Below are 22,980 nucleotides of genomic sequence, written 5' to 3' on the forward strand. Positions count from 1 at the left end.
ATGAAAACCAAGAGGTGTGCGCCCTTCATCAGCCTCCCCTATCAAGGTCATCAAACGCTGAACTTAACTGAAATAAAGTTTAAAAAAGGTATTCTGATCTCTCCACAAGTGTATGCTATAGCAATTTAAACACATTTTACAGCAACTGCATCATAAATCTTGTCACTTATCTAGACTGATGATGTAGCAAATTGCCAAATTAAAGAATAAATTCAAGTGCAGAATACCATAAATGTTTTAATTATTTGCAGAAAAGTCCATGTCATAGGACTGGTGTGGGAGGGGAGGGGGCATTTCTAGTTTAGGCTATTACCCACAAAAAGTACATGGGCATCAACACTCCCTCAAACTTTCTGTTAACTCAAATGGGGGTGGGGGGAATAGTAGCCTGTTGTGATGGTTAGTTTTACGTGTCATCCGGGCTAGGCTATGGTTCTCAATAGTTTTGGCAAACACTACACTAGCTGCTATTACGTAATGTAATCTAATGTATTGCAATGTAATCACCGCCCATAATGTCATCTATTATAATGCAATCAGTTAAAGGGAGAGTTTCCTTAGGCTGTGGTATGCCTTCAGACTATACACCCACTCCTCACTTATCGACCTTTTTAGGTTCCAAAGACCAGGCTGTTATCCCAAAATCAGTATTACGTAAAAACGGAGAATGACTACATCATTACACAACTGCCAAATTACATCATTAAATAACTGGCAAACCACTTAGAATCACTGCTCGGCCAAACTGATAAATAACCTTACCCAAAACAGCCAGAGTTACTCTCTCTTGGCACCTTGGAATTCATTACTGCCAGACATACGATTGTTAATGTGTAAAATAGTTGGAATAGTAGATTTTTTACTACTGTCGTAAATACGAAACGTTGAATAACGCGACGGTAAGTGAGAAGTAGGTGTACATAGGTGTTTTGGCAGAGATCACATGCTTGTTTGTGTGTACATGCACGCACACTCTCTGAACTGTTTTCTTCCTGCCACCTGACCTACAGACCTTGCGATACAAACCTACAGAAGTCTCCAGTGTGCCAAGTGTCCTGCAGATTTTTAACTTTCCAGCACTCACAACTGTGTAAGCCAAACCGTTGCAGTAAATCTCTCTCTCTGTGCATATGTATCACTAGTTCTGTTTCTTAGAGAACCCTGACTTACACATTTTGGTACTGAGAAGTAGGGGTCCTGCTCTAACAAACACCTAAACTGTAAAAGTGGTTTTGGGATTGGGTAATGGACAGAGGCTACAGAAATTCTGGTGTGTTTGATAGTAAGGTCCGAGATTGCCCTGAAGAGAAGAGACTGTTTAATAGAACTACGGATACTAAGGACGATTCTTTAGGCTTAGAAAAAATTGAAGACTATGGGGAAAGTGTCTATCACCACTGTGAAGTTTTATGAAAACACAGGGAGTTCTCTTGCCCGTGACACTAAAGGTCATCTTAATAAATGTTAAAAACTTATGTGCTGTATAATCATAAACATGTAATTTTTAGAGCTTATAGTTGTGTCTTGAACTATAACTGAGTTTTTAAAACGCACCTTGTCTGGTTTTACATAATTATATCTAGGTGATGAGGCTCACTAACACCTGAAACTTACAATGTTTGAGGAACACTGCACTCTTTTAAGATTTATGTATTGACATAATTGTCAACCAATCAAAAAAATTTTTTTTTCAAATTTCCTGACAAAATTGTATACACAGCACTTTAAAAATCTTAATCAAAGCACTGATTCACTAGGTAATGCAATGTCACCCAATTTGCAAATTATCTATTAAACCTACATAGTAATCTGTTAATGGTGTTTTGAGTTGAAAGTTATTTGGTGTCGGAAGTGGGATTGAAGTTCCTTTCCCAACAATTCCATCATAAGGGTTGAACCAGATGTTGGTAACAGCTGAGGGGTATTTTCCCTCATCTGCTTCCCCTTCCTAATTTGGACTTGTTTGGTCTCTTGAGTCCACGCTTTTAGTGTTGCTCCTTAAGACTGCTGTGCAGTTTCTCTGTTACATGGTTGGTTGTTCTTATTTGTTTCTGTTATTTCAACAAGGTTATTCAAAATCTCTGATTCTGGCGGCATTTCAGTGGAAAGACTTTGAGTCAGTGTGTGGCACTTGAAAGTTTAGACAGAATCAGAGACTAATAACAGAATCCTCAAATTCTAAACCTGAGCTTACAGCTCCCCCTGCTGGCATGCCAGTAGGATTCATGGAAAAACATTACAGTTTTTGTTCTTGTTTGTTCCTTGATAAATGAATAGATGGTACAAAAAAATAACTTAAAATTTCAATGGCCTAAATGGGGTTCTTTTTCACTAGACAAATTAGTTTATCTTAGGGAAAAATTAGAAAATGTTAAGGAAGTCAAAGAAGCTCAATGGGATACTTAACTGGTACTGAGTCCATAAACAGACAAAAGTAAAATCATATGGCTTAAAAGACTTTGTTAAACATACAGAAATTCTTGCAGAAATTGAAGAAATGACTTAAAGATCTGTGAAATGGACACATTTTTCCTTCTGAATTGCCTCCTCCATTCCGTAATTCTCTTCCCCTTCTCTTATCTATCCTGTCCTCCCTGAATCCCCTAAAACTAACCTTGGTCTATTGTAATCCCCTAAAACTAACCTTGGTCTATTGTAAGAATATCCATTCTATAAAGAAGAGGTCACACCCCAAACTCCTTTTAAAATTTAGCCCTCAGAAACTCCAGGAGCCTTTTAAAAAGTTGTATGTTCTCCTTAGAATAAAGGTAAATTAATTTTTTTTTATAAAGTATAATAAAAAAAATTCTGTAAACCCAGGGAGGATCCCCCAAAACTCACTGAACAATTTAAAATTTTAATTAGTGCTGATGACCCAGTTTTACCTGATCTCTTATCAGCTTATTCACATGTTTTTGGGACCAAAAGATACGCAAAAATAAATAAAAGAGGCTAAATGGAATAATGTTTAGGAAAAAGTCCAAGACCCCTCACTGACTCATAAAAACACCCCTAAAAGGGCCAGGACTATTACTAAAAAATCGTTAAATGCCATTCCAAAGATATTTCCCCCCCAAAATAAACTGGCCAATTGTACAGTCCTACTAACAAAAGAAAGATAAATCTGAGATTATAAGGTGTGGCTAATCATGACTTTTAAAAACAGCTCCAGGCTCCTCAAGGTCCTCAGTGCCCTGGGGGAGACCAATTCCCTTTTTCTTACAAACCTTTGCCCCTTCCTTCTTTAAGTCCTCCTCAATCATTTTCAAATCCTCAATCTTCTCAAACTCAGGTCCAAAAAAATCAATGTCTTTATTATAAGGAATTTATACATTAAAAATGAGATTGCCCAAAGCTTTCAGGAACTCTTAACTGTTCACCAACACCAGCTCCAAAAAAAAAAAAAAAAAAGAGCTCAAATAATGTTCAAAAATTCTAAATAAAGTTACTCTGAGAAGCAAGGGAGAATGAAGAAAACTAAAGATACAAGGGAAAGATTAGTCCAAAGGACTGATGGACCATATCTACCATGGCCTCCACCAGACTGAGTCCAGTACAACTAGATGGTACCTGGTTACCACCACTAACTGCTCTGGCAGGGATCACAATAGAGGGTCCCGGGCAGAGCTGGACAAAAACATAGAGCAAAATTCTAGCTCACAAAAAAGACCAGACTTACCGGCCTGAAAGACACTGGAGAAACCCCCAGAGTATGGCCCCCAGACACCCTTTTAGCTCAGTAATGAAGTCACTCCTGAGGTTCAGCCTTCACCAAAGATTAGACAGGCACATAAAACAAAATGAGACTAAAGGGGCACAACAGTCCAGGGGCAAGGACTGGAAGGCAGGAGGAAGAGGCAACAGGAAAGCTGGTAATAAGGAACCCAAGGTCTGAAAGGCAGAGTGTTGACATGTCGTGGGGTTGTTAACCAATGTCATAAAACGTGTACTATTTAACGAGAAACTAGTTTGTTCTGTAAACCTTCTAAAGCACAAATAAATAAATAAATAAATAAATAAATAAGAAGTTACTCTGAGAAATACCCAAGTGCCTTAGTCCTCATAACTTTAAATATGCAGAGACTAAATTAATTATAAATAGAAAGCCATTATCAACTCTAATAGATACTGATGTTACAGTATCTACTTTAAACTCCACACACTGTTACATTAAATCCTTCCTCCTCAGAGTGACCAAAAAAACCGTTGTAAAATAAATAATAAAACTCAAACTGTACATGTTTCTAAACCTCTTCCTATAAAACTGGGTCCATTCACCAAAAATCATTCTTTTTTGCTTTATAATTCTACTCCCATACTTTTAATAAAGAGAAACCCCTTAATTAAGATCCAAAGCCATTTTTCTTTTTCTCATCTGGAAGACATGTTATTCAAATTACCTAATAAAAAAAGAGTTAATCTGCTTTATTCAAAGTGGCATCACATTAAAAACTAAAGTTGCAAGAGCAAATGTTAATTTTAAACTATTAAATCAAGTACCAGGTCAATTACGGGTAAACGACTCTACTGATATTGGTCATATTCACAGTACTGTAAAAATAGACTCAACTAAAACTTTATCCTACCTTGCCCAAACCAAAAACCAAACCAAGTCTGTTGCCATCAAGTCAATTCCAACTCACAGGGACCTAGAGGACAGAGCAGAACTGCCTCAAAAGGTTTCCAAGGCTGTAATCTTTTTATGGAAGCAGACTGCCACATCCTTCTCACGAAGAGCGGCTGATGGGTTTGAAACACCCATCTTTGGTTAGCAGCCGAGTACTTAACCACTGCATCACCTGGGCTCACTATTACAACTTAAACCCGTTAGTAATCGATTCATTTCTAAAATACTTATCCCTTATACAAGCCCTTGCAATACCCTTGTTTTACCAGTTAAAAAAACCACACAGCCAAGATTAAAAGTTTGTTTGAGATCTAAGGGCAGTAAATAATTATCCCCCGTCTTCCTATAGTACCTAGCCCTCACACTTTACTCACTAAAACAGCCCCTCCCTGCAAAATGGTTTACTGTTATTGGCTTGTACTCAGCCTTTTTCAACATTTCTATAGAACACTCTAATCAATCTCTGATTGTTTTCACTGAGAAAGCTTCCATTCTTCCCCAAAGATTTACTAAATCACCTTCCTATTTATACCAAATCTTAAATCAAGATCAACTTTAAATTTTCCCCAAAATTCAACCCTCCTTCAATACATGAATGATCTCCTTTTATGCCCTAATACTCTCAAATACAGTCAAGCTGCTTCATTCTACCTTTTACAACAAATTAGCTGAGAAGGGCCATAAGATCTCCAAGGATAAATTACACTTTTGTCTGTCCCAAGTTCAAAACCTAGGGCATAAACTAAGTACAGAAAGTATAAAGTTAGCCTCTAAAAGGCTTCAGACAATTCAACAGTTCCAGCAATTAAATTAAAAAACAAAAATTACGAGGATTCCTGGAACTTACTGGATACTGCTGCTAATGGGTACCTACTTTATTATTATGCAAATAATGTGCACCTTCTACCTCTGTTTACCAGCTGCACCCACCCACCTCAAGGTATTTTCATAAACGTCACCAAACCATTTTTTTTTTACATGTTGCTGTAAAAAAAAAAAAAAAAGCATAGTACAGATATGAAAATATCTCATGGGGAAAGGCATGGTTGGCAAACAAACGTAGAAAGTGTGTTATTTGCATAAAAATACAGTAATTTTCCCTTTTGGTAGCCCCCTTATACAAATTATTAAACACATCTAGCTCAAAATCTCTGCTTTGGTCTAAAACTCAATCACAAACTTTTGTAAATTTAAAAATAGCCCCTGTTCAACCTCCGGCATTAAGACACCCTAAGTACAACAAAGTCTTTTACTTACGCCTTTTACTTACGTGTTCAGAAATGGAAGGGTGAAGCCTTGGGGGTGTTAACTCAAAAACATAAAAAGCAGAGACCTGTAGCTTATTATACCTGACAACTAAATCCTGTGGCCAAGGCCTTGCCTGGGTACTGAAAAGCTGTGGCTAATAGTTAACAGTCACATGCTTCCTTTTAATATTTACTCCTCTTTAGCTTTGCAAAGACCTTGAGAAACCTTCCCTCATGTGGCTTAAAAGACATTATTTTGTATGTGGTTGTCATGCCTACAAAGTGCTACCGCCCAACTGAGTAAAAACTTGTTATTTGGCTTAAGGAGTGCCTGGTGCTTCAGCTCTAAACTACCTTCTAATAAAAAAATCAAAAAGGTGAGAGCCATAATCCCTATAAAAAATTGTTTTAAAAAAAGCCATCAAACATCTGACAAAATAGCTATCAAAAAAAAAAAAAAAAAAAAAGACGACCTCTTACTAAAGAAACTTTAACTGGTTGTTTTGTGGCAGTCATAATCCATAAAATCACCAGCACAGGCTTTGCTTGTGTTAGATGAAAAATTATTAGATTACAATTAGTGTTAGATAAGGTTGCCTTAAATCTTGAGAGTTCTACTAATAGTCTAAATAATATCATATATTCTTGGTTCACTAAAGTAATTCAAGTTAAGAATAATGACTATACAAAACAGGTTAGCTCTTACTTATTTGCTTCCTCCCCAAAGTGGAGTGTGTGCCTTAATGATAAAAAAAAATGTGTATATTAACGATACCTAAACTAAAATATATCAAGATATACTAAAGACTAAAGTGCACACACAGAAGCAGCTAATGCTGCCGAGGTTCCCTCTAACACTTCTTGGGACTTGTTTTCCTGACTAAAAACTTTAGGTTCGTGGGTTAAAGAAGTCTTTCAGATCACTGGCCTGATAAGGGTAATATAGAGTAATACATATCCTTTTCAGATTGCTAAATTGTTTAGTGACTGGGGTCTTATAAGCTCGAGAACAGGCATCTAAGATGCAGCAAATGGTCTCCTTCCAACTGAAACAACAAAAAACGCAGCCATGGAACCAATAAAAATAATTTATGTGTTATAACTGGTACTTATAATTACCAAGACCCAAAGAACCTCGATAGCGCCTGGACAAATCTTAGTTGATCAAAGATTCTAACCGAATCATGATCAAAAAGGGCAATTCTGAAATACAATTTTAAGTTTTGCTTTATGAAAACAGAGTTCTCTTACCCACGATTCTAAAGATCTTATTAAATGTTAAAAACGTATGTGCTGTATAATCATAAAGGTATAATTTTTAAAGCTTATAGCTATACCTTGAACTATAACTGATCTTTAAAAATTGCTTATCTAGTTTCACGTAACTGTATCGAGGTAATCAGGCTCATTAAAATGCTTGGAACTCATTCTTTCAGAACACAATCAAAGATTAATAAACACGTCCTGTTTCCAAGACACCAGAGCTCTTTTAATCATGGCTCACTGATCTTGTGACTGTCTTAGGCAAGGCTTCTATTTAACCTGATGGTGTTTGAACACATTCTGCTTTCTTATAAGATTTATGTATTCTGACATAATACGTCAACCAAAAAATTTTTTTCAAAGTTCCTAATAAAATTCTATACGTAACACTTAAAAACCTTAAGTCAAAACGCTGATTCACTTGGTAATGACATGTTGCCCAATTAAATTGTCCATGAAACCTACATAGCAATCTGTTAATGGTATACTGTTTACTTTTAACACCATAAATAGAAAGTTGCTAGAATTGTGGACATTTAGTGTGCTTCTGGTTAGGCTTTAAAAGGAAATAACGAAGAGGTTATTGGACAGTGGAGGAAGGGCTACCCATTTTATAAAGAGGCAAAGAATTTGTGTGAATTCTATTCAAATGCCTGGCAGAAAGTAGAAGTTCTAAGTGATAATCCTATACATTTGGCTGAGGCGACTTCCACGCGAAATCTTGAAGGGACAGTGTGATTTCTTGCTGCTTATAGTAAAATGCAAGAGGAAAGAGACTTCAAAAATGAACTGTGTAAAACAAAACCATAACTTATAAGATTGTACAAACTAGGGACATATCCTGGAACTTACACAAGGGCATGGATACACAGTTTTTTTTTTTTTTAAGTGATTAAGCCTGTGAGTGATCCCCAGAGCTGAGGGGCCTCCAACCAGAATCCAAAGAACATGGCCAATGCTCAGATAGTCCGAGAACAGAGGATTGTTTTCAAGCCTTCAAAGCTAATGAAATTTGCTCTGCAGGACTGTGGACTTGCTTGGTACCCATGATTTCTCCCACTTGGAACTGGAATGTCTACCTTATGGCTATTTTACCACTGTATGGAAGCAAGTATCTTGTATTCTAGGTTTCACAAATCAACTGATGGAGGAGAATTTTGCCCCAGGATGGAATATGCCCAGAGTCTCACCCGTACTTGATTTAGATGGTTCAGAACATGAGATTTTGGACTCGGAGCTGACATAAGATTTCTGGGATGATATGATAGGTTGAGTATGTTTTGCACACTGGAAAAAACATGAATTTTGGGGGAGGGAGACTACCCCCCAAAATACGTGCTGGAATCTTAACCTCCATTAGACGTGCTGATGTAATCGTATTTGGGAGAGAGGTTTTGTTACGTTAATGAGATCATATCAGCATTGGGTGTGTCCTAAACCTAATCACTGTGGAGGAATATAAGGAGCAGCATAGGCAGAGGTACACAGGCAAGCAAGCAGACACTGGGGAAGACGATGGAGACAGACAAGTCTACAAGCCAGGAACCCTAAGATTTGCAGAAACAGACAAGAAAGGACCTCTCCTGAACTCAGACTTTTAGCCCCCTGAATTGTCACAAAATAAATTTCTGTTCTTTAAAACCACCCCCTTGTGGTATTTCTGCTATAGCAGCACTAGGAAACTAAGACACTTATGATACATAGATCCTATAGCTTTTTACAGAACTAGGTGGAAAGAAATATGTGTTCATCATGCAAAAACATGGCAAACTAGCACGAGCTGCTGGGTGTCAGCTGTAGCCATATGCAGGTTAATATCAGTGCTCTACGCTGGGCATGTGTAAGAAAACCCTACTGGGACCCTGGCATGGCCCTGGATTTAGGGTTGTATTCTGACCAACCACCATTGCTGAAGGCAAAAAGAGAGCACAGGGAAGCCTTTCCTTTCCTGCACAAGCACTGGCAGGCTCCTTACCTCCGCAGGCAGTCTGTAAGTGTGGTGGTACCCGATGCATGACTTTCCCCATTCACCATGCTGCCCTCACTCCCTGGGCTCAGGGGCCAGAATGGGGTGGAAGAGCCAGGCAGATCCAAGCTGATGTCCCAGAATGGGTCTATGGTCGTGGAGACGCCACTAGAAGCAAAAAGAGATAAGAACGTACATGAAAACCGACAGTCCACTTAAGGCTCCACAGAGGTCACCATTTGTTGGGGTACTGTTAAATATTCTTCTGCCACTCTGCCCCTTTGTCCAAATGGAGCCTGAAATCAGGTCCTAGACGGACTATACCGGTTAAGTAGGGACGCTCCACCCAGCTCATCTCCGGCTCCCAGGTAGAGCTCTAGGGAGGGACAGCACATGCAAAGCACTTCAGCCAGGGCTGCTCCTAACACAATGGCCTCCAAACGTGGAAGGCCTTCACAACCACTTGGGATTTTTTAAAAAGTAAAAATTTCCAGGCCCCATGTCCAGAGGCTCTGAATCAATGGCTCTACCCCAGGTGGTAACTCAGGACCCAAACTGCACTCTGAGAGTGTGCGTGGACCAGGTGCAACATCCACGCTGACTAGCTGCACTTTGCACCCTGACGAAGCCAACTCCTTCCTAGAGATCCATTTTTGGATACATAAGCAGGAAATTTACTACAGATACACCCCTGAGACCATCTCGGCTACCAGAGTTCAGCAGCTTATGCCAACAAGAGGCTGTTCAAAACCGTGGTCTAAACCACGTGGGGCGCTGGCCCCCTAACAAAACATGCAATGTAACAGAAACGGCACAACTATTACAGGCAAAATGGACCCTCGTGTTAGCTCATCTACCTGACAAAGCTTCAAGCAGAAGCTCAGAGCAACTTCCTAAGCAATTTTAGACGATTATGACCAGATTCTTTTTTCAATTGTACTTTATTTAGGTGAAGATTTACAGAGAAAGTAAGTTTCTCAAGAAACAATTAATATCCATACTGTTTTGTGACACTGGTTACCAATCCCACGACATGTCAATACTCTCCCCTTCTCAACCTTGGGTTCCCCGTTACCAGCTTTTCTGTCCCCTACTGTCTTCTTGTCCTTGTCCCTGGGCTGCTGTGCCCGTTTAGTCTTGTTTTGTTTTACGGGCCTGTCTAATCTTTGGCTGAAGGGTGACCCTCAGGAGTGACTTCAGTACTGAGGTAAAAAGGTGCCCAAGGGGTCATACTCTCAGGGTTTCTCTAGTCTCTGTCAGACCAGTAAGTCTCATGGCCAGAATTTTTTTTTAAAAATGAAATGGAATTAAAATAAATACCAGAGTGCCGAGGTTAAATCACAAATCAACGCACGCTCCTTCTGGCTCCCAGCGCTCTAACTCCGGCAGCAAGCAGAGAGGCTACACTTACAACAAACGACAGACACGGCCACAGAGAAAACGGACAAGGAGGCCTTTGGGAAACTCTCAGCACCCAAGGACTGGCTCTGCCTCTCTCCACAGACAACACCAAGTCTGCAAGGTTTTTCAAGGAGGAGGAAAGGGGGATGACACAAATGCAGAGGGACATAGCGTAAAGTAATAGCAGACCTGCTTAAAATGCAGACAATTTTAAATACATCTTTTTTAATGTTAAAAAATAAGTCATACAGGAATGCAAAAAACACTAACACCCATGTGCAGACACTGCGTATACAACGTAAAAATAGAGATTCAGCCTTCAAAGAGCTCACAACCATACTTTTAAAAGTTTCCTTATAATTATAAAACGCTATCTGGAAAATTATCAGTTCTTCAGAAAGGCCAAAAACACTTCCAAAAATTCACATTTTTCCATTATTAAAAAAAACTGGGGCTCTCATGCTGTCTTGTAATAGAGGCTAGGTCCTGTGTTCTCTAAGGCTCATCAAACGTCAGTAAAAGTATCAAATGTGGGGGTATGCTGAAAAGTTTGAATCTGTGTTCTAGTCCTTGAAAAAAAGGCAGCTCTTATTTGGTTTCTGGTGTCCAAGACTAAAAGAAAGTGGAGAAATGCGGGAAGAAGCCTCAAAGAAAACACCGCTAGTCATGGACAATGAGAAAGGGGCCTTACCATGGCTGCCTCACACACTGACCTTAGCCCAGAGGCCTCCCTAAGAAGGATGGTCTGCTCATCATCTTGGACAGCATTTAGCACTCACGTAATCCATCATTTCTTTTGTGTGTTCTACCAGAGCTCAAAGACTGATACTTTTAAAACTTCAGAACACAATAATTTCTTTTGTTGGCTGGAAAATGCACCGTGATGTTCAATAAAGCAACATCCACGGTGACATCAGTTACACGGACAGGACAGAGAGCCCGGTACGTGGGCCCACCTAGCCCAGACTAGATGCCCTTCGGCGTTCCGGAGGAACACCCAGCGCCTGTGCAGCTGAACACTTACTGGCAGACCTGGCAGGTGACATCCGACTGCAGCCCACCCGTAAAGATCTGGTCGATGATGCAGTTGCAGTGATTGGGGTTGTTGGCCTTCTTCCCGTTATCATCACCTAGGGGAGAGGACAACAAATGACTCGAGTCCAGAGGAGACTGCAGCTTTGTGCCACAAATCAGGGAAGAAGCTTATCCAGCAGATACACAATAAAGACAGTAGGGCTGAAGCTTTATAAAGGTATTTGATGTTTACCACATAAACAGAGCAACTTGTGGGGGCAGACCAGCCAGTTTACTATATTTTGATGAAAAATGACAGTACTCGGATTGCCAATGTCCTTCTTTTTTCCATTTCCTAAGATCTCCTAAACGTCTATCTTGACAAGAAAGCACATCTAACGTCCAATTAACAGGGGAGTCACTGATTTCCTTTTTCATCTGCAGAATCACTGAATACTTCCAGTAAGGCAGCACAACAACCCTCCTCGGGAAGCCACCACCTCTCTCCCCACACTAGACATACTGCCAGTTTAATATGGGGTGTTTTGACTTCAGTAAGCCGTACCACATAGCTCCAACCCAGTCTTTACCCAAGAACCCGTTTTGCTCACCAGCTCCTGCACTCCTGAACTTTAGGGGAACAGTTTCTGTTTTCAACTCAGTTGCATCTAAGTAAGTACCATTCTCATTTTCTCTAGTTCATCCCAAGTTTTATTTAGGTATGTGTTGACACATGAATGCAGAACTTAAATAGCAGAATTTAAGAAATACTCATCTGTAATACATGAACCCTGGTGGTGTAGTGTTTAAGTGCTATGGTTGCTAACCAAAGGCCACCAGGTGCTCCTTGGAAACTCTATGGTGCAGTTCTACCCTGTCCTATAGGGTCACTGAGTCGTAATCAACTCATTGGCAATGGGTTTGGTTTTTTTAGGTTTGTATAATGTAATATACAGGAACCTGGCTGGCACAAGTGGTTTGCCATTGGCTGGTAAGCTAAAGGTTGGCAGTCCGAACCCACCTAGCTTCTGTAAAGATTACAGCCAAGAAAACCCTACTGAATACTTCTACTCTGTAACACGTGGGGTCACCAGGGGTCGAGGGCTGACTCAACAGTAACAAACAACAACATAACGTAGTACATACCATATATATCCTATATAATTTTCATTCAACTAGAGAATGAGGATTGTGTGTGTAGCTCTATCATCTAACTAAAAAGTATCAAAAAAGTTAAATTATTACAGAGGAATAAAGGACGGTCTCTTTGTCTTTTCATAACATTTAAACTTACGGAGAAAGCGCAACCCAGAAGGATCTCAATTTCATGCAACAGAACGTTTAGAATACGGAAAAATACATACTGGAAGACATAAAGAAAAATAAACTGAGCTATGTGGTTCATAAAAGTATGTGGTTCAAAATGCACCCTGGGCCTGGCTACGTGACGTACTGGTAAGCTGGCAACTCCAATGCAGGGCTGTGATGACCAGATTTCTAAGTAGAATTTCACATTCCTTTTCAGGCCTTTCAAATAGAATCATGTCAGAGAAGTAGATCACAATGGTCTTGTTCTGTTTTGTTGTATGAACATTTTAACAACAATGTGTTTTCAAAGAACTGATTTTTAAATACAGTTCTGCTGGTTACAGAAGGCTCTCAATTATTTTCAAGTAGCTGAATTAATAATTTAAAAATATTCTTTCACAGTGCTTTTTTCTGCTTGTAAGTTATGTCTCATACTAAGAAACCAAACCTTACCTAAGCTATCAAGCAACTTTTATTCAATCCCTATGGCAAACATCTGGTATATGTTTTCAGTAGAAGAAAAAATAAACACACAAAAAAGCAGAATTTAACACCCTCACAGTTATCAAAAGAAGCCACTGTATTTCAAGTTTAGGTTGCTTCTGATTTGTAACTGAGGATGCCACAGACCATTTGTGAAGCAGCCCAGCGCCCCTAAGAGAAACCGACACAGAGGTTTTAAAAGCCAGCTAAGTAGGCCATTGCAGAAATACGACCTGGCTCTTTAAAAGACATCAGTTTAAGAGAAAACTAGCCAAAATACAGCTGGTCACTCGCAACCTCCAGAGAGGACAGTGCAAACAGCCCTGCTGTATCTCTTGTTCATAGGGAAAAGGTTAGTCCTGCACCCCGAGGGGTGGCGGGGGAACAGACTTGGTGGCAGGCCCCCACCTTTGCAGTGCCTATGGAGGACATCCAGTGCCGCAATGAGGAACTCGTGGGCGTCCTGCTGCTCGTACCCCGCCAGGTGCCGGGCGTGCGTCCACACCAGGTGCAGCAGCTTGTACGGGATGTGGGGGGACCGGTGCCCGGAGTAAAACTGCTCCGAGAGAGAGAGACAGACACATGGGGAAAACACTTGTCATCGACCAAGGTTACACTCTGAACACAAGCACAATTAAAAAAAAAAAATATATATATATATATATATATATATACACACACACACACACACACACGCTTGGACTTTATTATGGCTAGTTTGATAAAGAAAACCCTGATGACACAGTGGTTAAGAGCTATGGCTGCTAACTAAAACGTCGGCAGTTCGAATCCACCAGGCGCTCCTTGGAAACCCTATGGGGCAGTTCTACTCTGCTTTTAGGGTTGCTATGAGTCGATGGCAACAGGTAGTTTGATAAAAATGATTCAATTTACTTTTTTTCCACAAACTCTATTTTTATTTTGACTCACTGGACTTTTTGAGTCTACATATGGTTTCTCCCTTTCTACCACCTAGTTTCCACAGATAATTCTAAATGATGAATTATGACTTGCAAATATGAGAGCAAATGCAAATAAAAACAACTTGACTTGCCCAACGTTAGCTTACTCAAAGCACTAGCTAAACCAACCCGCACACGCATCTGCCCACACTTACACCTGGAACCACACCTGCTGGAGTAGGACTCAAAACACTGCAGTGAGCATGCATAATTCCAGGAGCCATCAGCTACGCACCATCCTTGCTCCAAGGCTAACTACAGCTGGCTCCAGGGCCTGCCAGCCATCTCGACGAAGCAAATACTCCACCGAGTCCCTTATGACACCACCCTAGCAGCACAGAGCACTAGGTAAGAATCCAGAAGGTTCCTCCCTGGCTGCTCAGATATGGAAGCAGGAAAACGTATTATTGTCTGATATAAGTATTTCAGGTTTTACCTTCCGAGGTAACATCTGTTAAGTCTGCTTAGAGCGCATGCACCATATGCCTTATCTAATAGCAGATCTGTAATTCTAAATTCCAAAAATAATCATGGAAACAAAATGACATGGTAACAGATATACTATTATTAATTGGTAATAATGAAATTAGCTTTGCTTCAAGTTCCAAACGGGCTTACACGCACCCACAGTACTCATCCACTTCCCATTAACCGGCAGTTGTTTACAAGGAAGCCAGATGAGGTGGGCAAGGAAGTAAGAAATACCAAATTCCTAAGTAGGCTTAGGGTTATACTTACTAGTACAGAGATGAGGAAAAGGTGAGAGGGCGAGGGACACATATAAGGAAAGGAGACGCTAATACGCTTATCTTACAGAAAGAAGAATTCAGAGCTGCTCTTGACAGATAACAGAAAACTGCTAATCCTAACAGAGGATAAGGAAGGTGAGGCTGGAGCACACAGAACAAAAACGAACTATATTTCTAGATACTAGCAATGGACAATTAAAAACAAACTAAAAATAGTACTACTTACAATAGCTTCAAAAACATGAGCTACTTAGGGATAAATATAACACAACATGTGCAAGCTTTGTATACTAAAACCACAAAACACTGATGAAAGAAATTTAAGACCTAAATAAATGGAGAGATATACTACAGACAAATATTTCTGTCCACACAAAAAACCTGTACACAAATGTTTACATCAATTTTATTCATTATCGCTAAAGACTGGAAACAACCAAATAAAACTTCCAACTGGGGATGGATCACTAAGTCACGGTATCTCCATAACAATGGAACATGAGAACACTTAAGGCGGTAAATTACTGACAGAGGCAACAAGGATGAACCCCAAATGCCAAACTGGGGAAAGCTAGACGCTATATAACTCCATTCACGTGCCATTTGGAAATGGAAACTATAGGACAGAAGACAGATGTGTGGTTGCCAGGGCTGGGGTCAGGAGGATGGCATCAGAGGGCATGAGGGAACTCGGAGGTAATGGGACTGTCCTGTAGCTGGATTGTGGCAGTAGTGACACAACCGTATGCATGTGTCAAAACTCTTAACTATATACTGTACGTAAATTACATCTTCATAACATGGGTTTAAAAGCAATCTAATAGAGTTGAATTTATGACCTAACTGTAGCAGTTACAACTATAAAATCCACGAGTCTAAGTGACACAACCCCCATGGATTCCTTCCCCTCACACCCGCTTCCTCTCACTCTAGCCCAACCAGTCTCTTTCAGGCATGCTCACCACTGCAACCCAGCAGTCATATGTCATACTTAGGACACGGTTAGACTAGACCAGGACTCGGCAGACAATTCTGAAAAGGACCAGATAGCAAATATTTTTGGCTTTGCAGGCCACAAGGGCTCTGTCCCAACTACTCAACAACTACTATTCAACTTGGCCACTGTAGCAGAAAAGCAGCTGCTAACCAGTATGTAAACAACGGGTGTGGCTCAGTTCCAAGAAAACTTTACTCCCTGAAACAGACTAGGGTGCTGTTTGCTGACTCCTGTGCCGGGCCTTCGTGTGCAGCTAGAGTCTCTCAGCCAGCTGTAGGGCAGCATCCAGTTTTTAGTTGGGCCCCTGAGTTGCTGCAGCTCGGAGAACCTTATCTGATGTCAGCGAGCAGGCAGTGCAGAGGCTCCAGCCTCAGCGTGTCTGACCCCAGGCTGGAGCTCTGTCATGCTCTCACGGTTGATGAGGAGTCACCACGCTGAGAGGTAGGACACAGATACATCAGGGCTAGAACCTGACAGTCTAGGCAGGGAGGCACAGGATGGAGGCTTTCTGGAGTCCCTGACTGAAACAGAGACAAAGCACTCTTTGAGTGGTCTGGCCGCAGAGGAGGGTCCACCCTCCTGGAGAGTGAAGCCAGGAAGAGGAATGGGGACATTCATACCCACACTGCCCATCCTCCCCAGGTAAGGACTGCACTGGGGTCGGAAAAGCAGGTGGTGGAGGACGAGGGGGAGCTACCCACCAGTTACGGCTCTGCACCTTCCTCTCAGTCAGAGGTGTGCCTCTAACACCCAAAGTCTCTAACAACTCTAGCAAAAAATGTCTGTCATCCGTAAAGAATGCGCATACTAAATATGTACTCGCTACAAAATTAGCTTTCCTTTCGTTGTTGTTAGCTGCCATCAAGTTGGTCCCTGGCACATGGCAACCCCACACACAATGGGACTGGACCACTGTGATCCACAGGGTTTTCACTGGCTCATTTTCAAAAGTAGACTGCCAGACCTTTCTTCCCAGTCTGTCTTAATCTGGGAGCTCTGCTGAAACCTGTTCAGCATCATAGCAACACACAAGTCACCAGTGACAGATGGGTGGTAGCTGTCCTTGAGGTGCACACACTGGGAACTGGGCCCGGATCTCCCACGTGGAAGGTGAGACTTCTACCACTGAGCCACCACTGCCCTCTTTCCTTTACTATAAAAAAAACTTTTTTTTTTTTTTTTACTATAGTCCACCTTATTTTTTAAAAAGGGCAAAAAATAAAAAATAAATGATTGCAGAAAAGCCTCCTTGAGGAAGCCAGTGGCTGCACCTCCTGGAAGAGTGAAGACATCTCGCAGACCAGACACGAGCTGGGGCTCTGCATCTCGCACTTGTGCCGGTCGGAGAGGAAGAAGTCTCGCAGGAGTGGTGTGTGGGTGAGCGCCTGCACGATGCAGTTCATGAAGCATGTGTTCCCGAGGTTGATCAGCCCTCGCAGGCCTAGGGAGGAGCAGGCAGGGAGAGCACTGTTACCTGAGCATTGAGGCACACGCTCTGCTCAGTCCTAGTGATGCAACACCTGCAGCGCTCCACTACATGTGTGTGCCATCACTTGCTTTTACTCATCATTCACCAAACAATAAAGGGTAAGAAGAAATACAATGTTTTTTCTAATATTTCTGCCACTTTCATATGAACTATACTGAGGACTGTTCACCACCATCACACCCACCCCACTTCAGCCTTCCTATGTTTTGAGCAGAATTACCCAGAGATTTTCTAGAGTAACAGTCAGGTCAGAGTGAAGGCTTTCCCCCTCAAAAAAAAAACAAAAAAGCCTTTTCTGTTATTTTCTACAACTCATTTCCTCATTTCTTCGAAAATGTGATGACCACTCCATGCCCCTACACTGTTCCTTCTGTCCCTGCAGATCACTGCGCCCATTTTCAACCAGCCAAAGTCAGCTGAGCCTGCCACCCCAGCAGACTGTCAGGGCCACATCCTAGCCCATCCCCAGGCCTTAGCAGGGAACAGGTGTTGCAATACAGGGGCTTAGGAAGAGTCTCCTGGAGTTATGTAACCCACATTTACGTTGAAGCCCTGAGGAAGTAAGCCCAACTCAGCGGTTGCTACAGGAGAATGAGCAGATACGGCTGCAAGCACGTCCTCCACCTACCTATGGTGCAGTTAGAGGTGATCTTTCTCCTTTTCGGGTTGTGCTTCAGCAGTTCAAGCTCCCGTTTGGTCGGTTCCCAAGTTGAAAACTTCTCCCCAACACCTAAGTAGACAAAATAGTTTCAGGCACTGCTAGCAACGTTTTCATTAAGGGTGTTCATAAATGAAAGTTGTAAGAATACACTTTCCTATCGGATTGCATTTCAAAGACAGAAGTCCCTAAAGCCCTACTATGCCAAGATGGCCAAAAAGAACACTCACAGGAGTTTCTTTTATAGACTGTGCTGTGAACAAGCTACGCTTCCATACAAAGAAGGAAAACAGAGCCTTCAATTAAAGCCACTCTAACACAGTGTCAATATGGTGGTTTTCCACATCTAGTCCTTGCATAGACAGATCAAAACACTAGCAGCAATGGGAAATACTTGGCAACTTGGATGAAGGACTCTACTGTGAACGAGAAAGTGGACTTTTGAGCAAACTAAAATACACTCAACTTACCGAACAGCTATGTCCCATAAAAGAATCAAACCAGAGACTATGATGATTTAAGTACATATAATAAGCGTCATATTTCATTCTAATAATGGTGCCTGTTCGGTGCCACCTAAAATGTCTGCATAATTCAATAACCTTTAAGGAGATAGCATCTTGCTGCCAGATGGAATTGTGAAATGATTTTAGGAGAATTCCATGTTCTTCTGTGGCATGTGTTTACTTAGCTCTGTTCCAATGTCCTGCACAAATAAATCATCCACTCAGACTAAACTGCAATGTTGTTCTATGTTCTGAGGGGGAGGAAACAGGAAGCTGAAGTCAAACAGATTGTTCTCCAGAAGAGACTTGTTAAACACAAATAATTCTGGTCGCTGAGGGAACCTATTTCTAGTCTTCCTTTCTCAAAAAAGGGGGTTGTTTTTGAAGCAGAACAATCAAGGCAGAATCTGTTAAACGGATGCCAGATTTATATGTTCTCTTTGTAGACAGCGAGCTAAGAGAGTTGGATAGTTCTGCCACTGGAGAGATACGCATCAGTCCACTGGGTAAGCTATATCTATTACTGTCACTGTGAACTGGCAATAATCATTTGCTGGAACTGAAAACTCAAAGAAAAAAATGTGAGAAACCAAGATGAGTAATAAAAGAAAATACATGCATACAGTTTTTGTGTATCTCAAACTCTACATGTATCCAACGAAGAGTTTATGCAACATGCAGAGAAAGTGTCAGCCACTGAGTCATCAGTATGCACACTGGTGACCGTTACAGGGTGAATCTGTATCCCCCCAAACAGATGTTGAAATCCTAACCCTGGGACCTGTCTACGTGACCTTGTTTAGAAATAGCATCTCTGAAGATGTTATCAATTAACATGAGGTCACAGCGGAGTAGGGTGGGTCCCAATCCTGTCTTGACTGGTGTCCTCATAAAAGAAAAGAGACAGCAAGGACACCAAGCGACAGACATGAGGGGACCGCAGGCTTAAGACACAAATCAGGGAGACAAATGTAAGCAAAACCGGACCTTGCATTTTCCACGCTTTCCGCTGTTCCTCTTTGGCAATTATCTCCATGTCTTTGTCATATATGTAGTCCTGACACAGAAAGCAATATATACCTCCATACGTCAGGTCTATGGCTGAAAAAAGGAAGGAGGGAAGAAAGGGGGTTAGGGAAGAGATGTTTAATTGAAAATTAAAAGGTAACACCTTAGGATACAAAGTTATGAGTATAATTAAGGCCCTGTGGCTATGTGACTGGATGCACCATTTTCTGACTCTCAAGTCATTACACTCTGTTACAGAAGGAATCCTCCCACTCCAGGGCACTTATCCTGAGCCGTGGAGAAAGCATACTTCCCTGCTCTGGAGGTTCCAGCCAGGGTGAAGGAGTCTGAGTGAGCGAGAGCAGCACCCACATTTTGTGAAGCACCCCATACTCAAGTTATCTGGGCCCTCTGCCTTTCTCCCCATAAGTGTGATGCTTAAAACAAGAGTGAAATGTCATGGAATATGGTAAATTCACGAGGACTCCTAGCCACCTGACGCCACTGTTTCACTGCATCTAGGGTTTCCCATACTCACTACCGCCACAAAGGAATGCAGGGGCTGTCTGCCTACTCTTGCTCTGAGGGCAGCGGGCAAGTGTTTTCTGACCAGACAATCCTGACTTCTCGACCCAGACCTGCCTACTGCCACCTGCTGGCAGGTCTTATACCTTGTCTCAACTGCACTATCTAAAAATAGGAGTACGCCTGTTGCTCTTGGTTGCTTCAGTATGAACATCAGTACTTTGAGCCCCTCTGAAGAAAGGCACTACCTCAATTCACCAACAACAAAAAAGCTGGGGAGGAACTTATACTCGCCAAGCAATATCAGATGTTTGGGAGGCACTGTAACACAGAGGAAAGAACCCAGATTTAGAATAACGGTTATCAATTCTAGCTCCAGCTCCTTGCTATATAATCTTTGAGAAATTACTCCACTTCTCTAAGTCTTGGTTTCCCCAGTGGTAAAATGGCGATGATAATAGTACTAACGCCTCATAGGATTGTCTGATAAATTAATACGTATAACTTAACTAAGGTATACCCTTCTGGTAGACAGTAATGTCTTAATAAATCACTAAGTTAAAAAATAAATCACTAAGTTACTATGCCTTAATTATGTGACTCTCTGAAGACCTCTAAAGCAGATCTACTAAACAACGATTTAAGAAATAATAAACAAAATAACAATTTACAGACCGAATGCCTACTGTCACCCCTCCCCGCAACCTGGCAAATTCACAGGGGCCATTTTAAACACCTCCGCAGGGCTGGTTGGGGCTCACTGCCTGTTGAGGCAAGACATCTACTAACAGAAGCGGCCCAGCATGCAGACGGCAAAGTGACAGCTTGCCAAAGGCAGGCTTACAATGATGATGACGGAAATGTTGAGGAAAGCAGAGCTCGATGAAAAACAGGCCAAGCAGACAGACAACAGCAGAAACACCCACACAGGGAAAGCTCATTCCCCTTAATGATCTCCACTGGTTGTTTGAAAGTCCCCCTGGATGAAACCTGTTTGGAGGCCCTGATGAGGCAATGTCTGCCATCAAGGCAGAGCCCCAGAAGAATTAACTCATAGCCAAAACTACCCCTCTAAGGGCAATGTTCCGACTGCACCGAGACACAAGGACAAAGGACGAGAGAGCCCTGGGCGAAATGGCCCCCAGTAAATTATGCTCCACAGCTTTTTGATATTGAACTAGAAGAACCACCTTTGGGCAATTAAGGCTCATTTTCAGATACTAAACAGTCCTGCTCAATTAAAACTCCAATTTCACATTGCCTTCATCCCAGCTCAGGTTGAACTCAAAGTTTGGGGATCCTCAGTTAGATAAGCCATCTCTACTTTTTAAAATTATAATATGTCTATTCTTTTGTATATTTTACGTACAAAATATAATGAATAAAACTGCTTTAAAAATTCATAAGAGTAAGTATCAATGCCCACTGCAATGCAAGGCTAGGTGTTTGTCTGCTCAAGCCTACTTGGTTGTGATCAAAGACCTAAACTGACACACAAAGTACTTGCTACGTGTCAGACACTGTTCTGACATTTCGTGCCTGTATGTTTATAATTTTTGTCTGCTAATTTAAGGTAAAAAACTAGGGGTGATCTAAAAAGTCACTTTTCTGTAGTTTCCCAATTGACGTTTCTTTCTTATTGTTGAGTTCTTGTCTGTATCAGGAAACCCTGGTAGTGTAGTGGTTAAGTGCTACGGCTGCTAACCAAGAGGTCGGCAGTTCAAATCCACCAGGCGCTCCTTGGAAACTCTATGGGGCAGTTCTACTCTGTCCTATAGGGTCGCTATGAGTCAGAATTGACTCGACGGCAGTGGGTTTGGTTTAGTTTTGTCTATATGAAGAGAAGAAACGTTCTTTTCCTACCTCTACATGCTTTGGCATTAATCTCTCTCAAATCGTATACTGGTTCTTTTATCTGCTTTAATTATTTGCTAAAGAAACTGTTGCCTTCCTGGAAAGCTTTCCTCAAGTATATGAAAAATAATTATCCCGCAAACCCAAAACCACCTGAAATAAGCCAAATGGTAAAAACAGGTGTTATAAAGCCTGTGGCAGGTTCTATTTCTTACAATGCAACTTTTTAACTCTTTACTCTTGGCTGATGCAACGTAAACCACAACTTCCTCCTCTTTCCCTGAAAGCCTCTCTCCTCTGTTCTCTCCAGACTGACCCTTCTAAGGAGTGTGGACCCAATCGTGGCTCTTAGTCTCTGTCTTCAAAAGAAAAAAGAAACCATCTCTTGACTATACCAGCTCCTTCAAGATGTCCCCTCTCAGAGCAGTGCTCCCGTCTCAGAGCAGTGCTCTGGCACCTGAACACCATGCTGTCTCAAGCTGCTCAACTCTGCTCGAGTCCCCAACCAATCTACATGCAGTGTGGAATCCTGAACTGGACCTTACAACAGAGTAACACATCGGTAGGAAAAAAAAACAAACAGTGAAATCTGAATGAATTATTAATAATGAATAATAAACTATTACCAAGGACGTACTAATGTTAATTTCCTTAATTTGACAAATTAACTTGATTCTGTGAGATGTTAACATTAAGGGAAGCTGAGTGGAGGGTCTATAAGAACCCTCTGTACTAGCTGCGACTTCTCTGTAAATCTTAAATTATTCCAAAATAAAAAGTTTAGTTAAAAAAAGTCAACCAATAGCTTGCTATCACTAAGTATTTGACTTATTGCTAGTCCCCATTTTTCTCAACTTGTCTGCACCACGTGAGTGGAAGGATTCACGCTCCTCTCTCCTACTCGGCCCCTTTAACTTACAACA

At 41.4% G+C, this 22,980-nt stretch overlaps 1 protein-coding gene across 1 annotated transcript in view; it reads right to left on the bottom strand.

Annotated features, from left to right (window-relative positions):
* The window catches only part of USP22 (ubiquitin specific peptidase 22), a 77,488-nt gene that overhangs the window by 15,249 nt on the left and 39,259 nt on the right, over positions 1-22,980 (bottom strand). The window contains exons 3-8 of the mRNA XM_049874779.1: positions 19,658-19,771; positions 18,135-18,236; positions 17,289-17,458; positions 13,718-13,865; positions 11,529-11,634; positions 9,113-9,271 (exon numbers count right to left, since the gene is read on the bottom strand). Coding sequence (XP_049730736.1) covers positions 9,113-9,271; positions 11,529-11,634; positions 13,718-13,865; positions 17,289-17,458; positions 18,135-18,236; positions 19,658-19,771 — 799 coding nt within the window. The remainder of the gene's footprint in view (positions 1-9,112; positions 9,272-11,528; positions 11,635-13,717; positions 13,866-17,288; positions 17,459-18,134; positions 18,237-19,657; positions 19,772-22,980) is intronic.

The sequence above is a fragment of the Elephas maximus genome, chromosome 2, assembly GCF_024166365.1.
Source record: "Elephas maximus indicus isolate mEleMax1 chromosome 2, mEleMax1 primary haplotype, whole genome shotgun sequence".
Lineage (NCBI taxonomy): Eukaryota > Metazoa > Chordata > Mammalia > Proboscidea > Elephantidae > Elephas > Elephas maximus.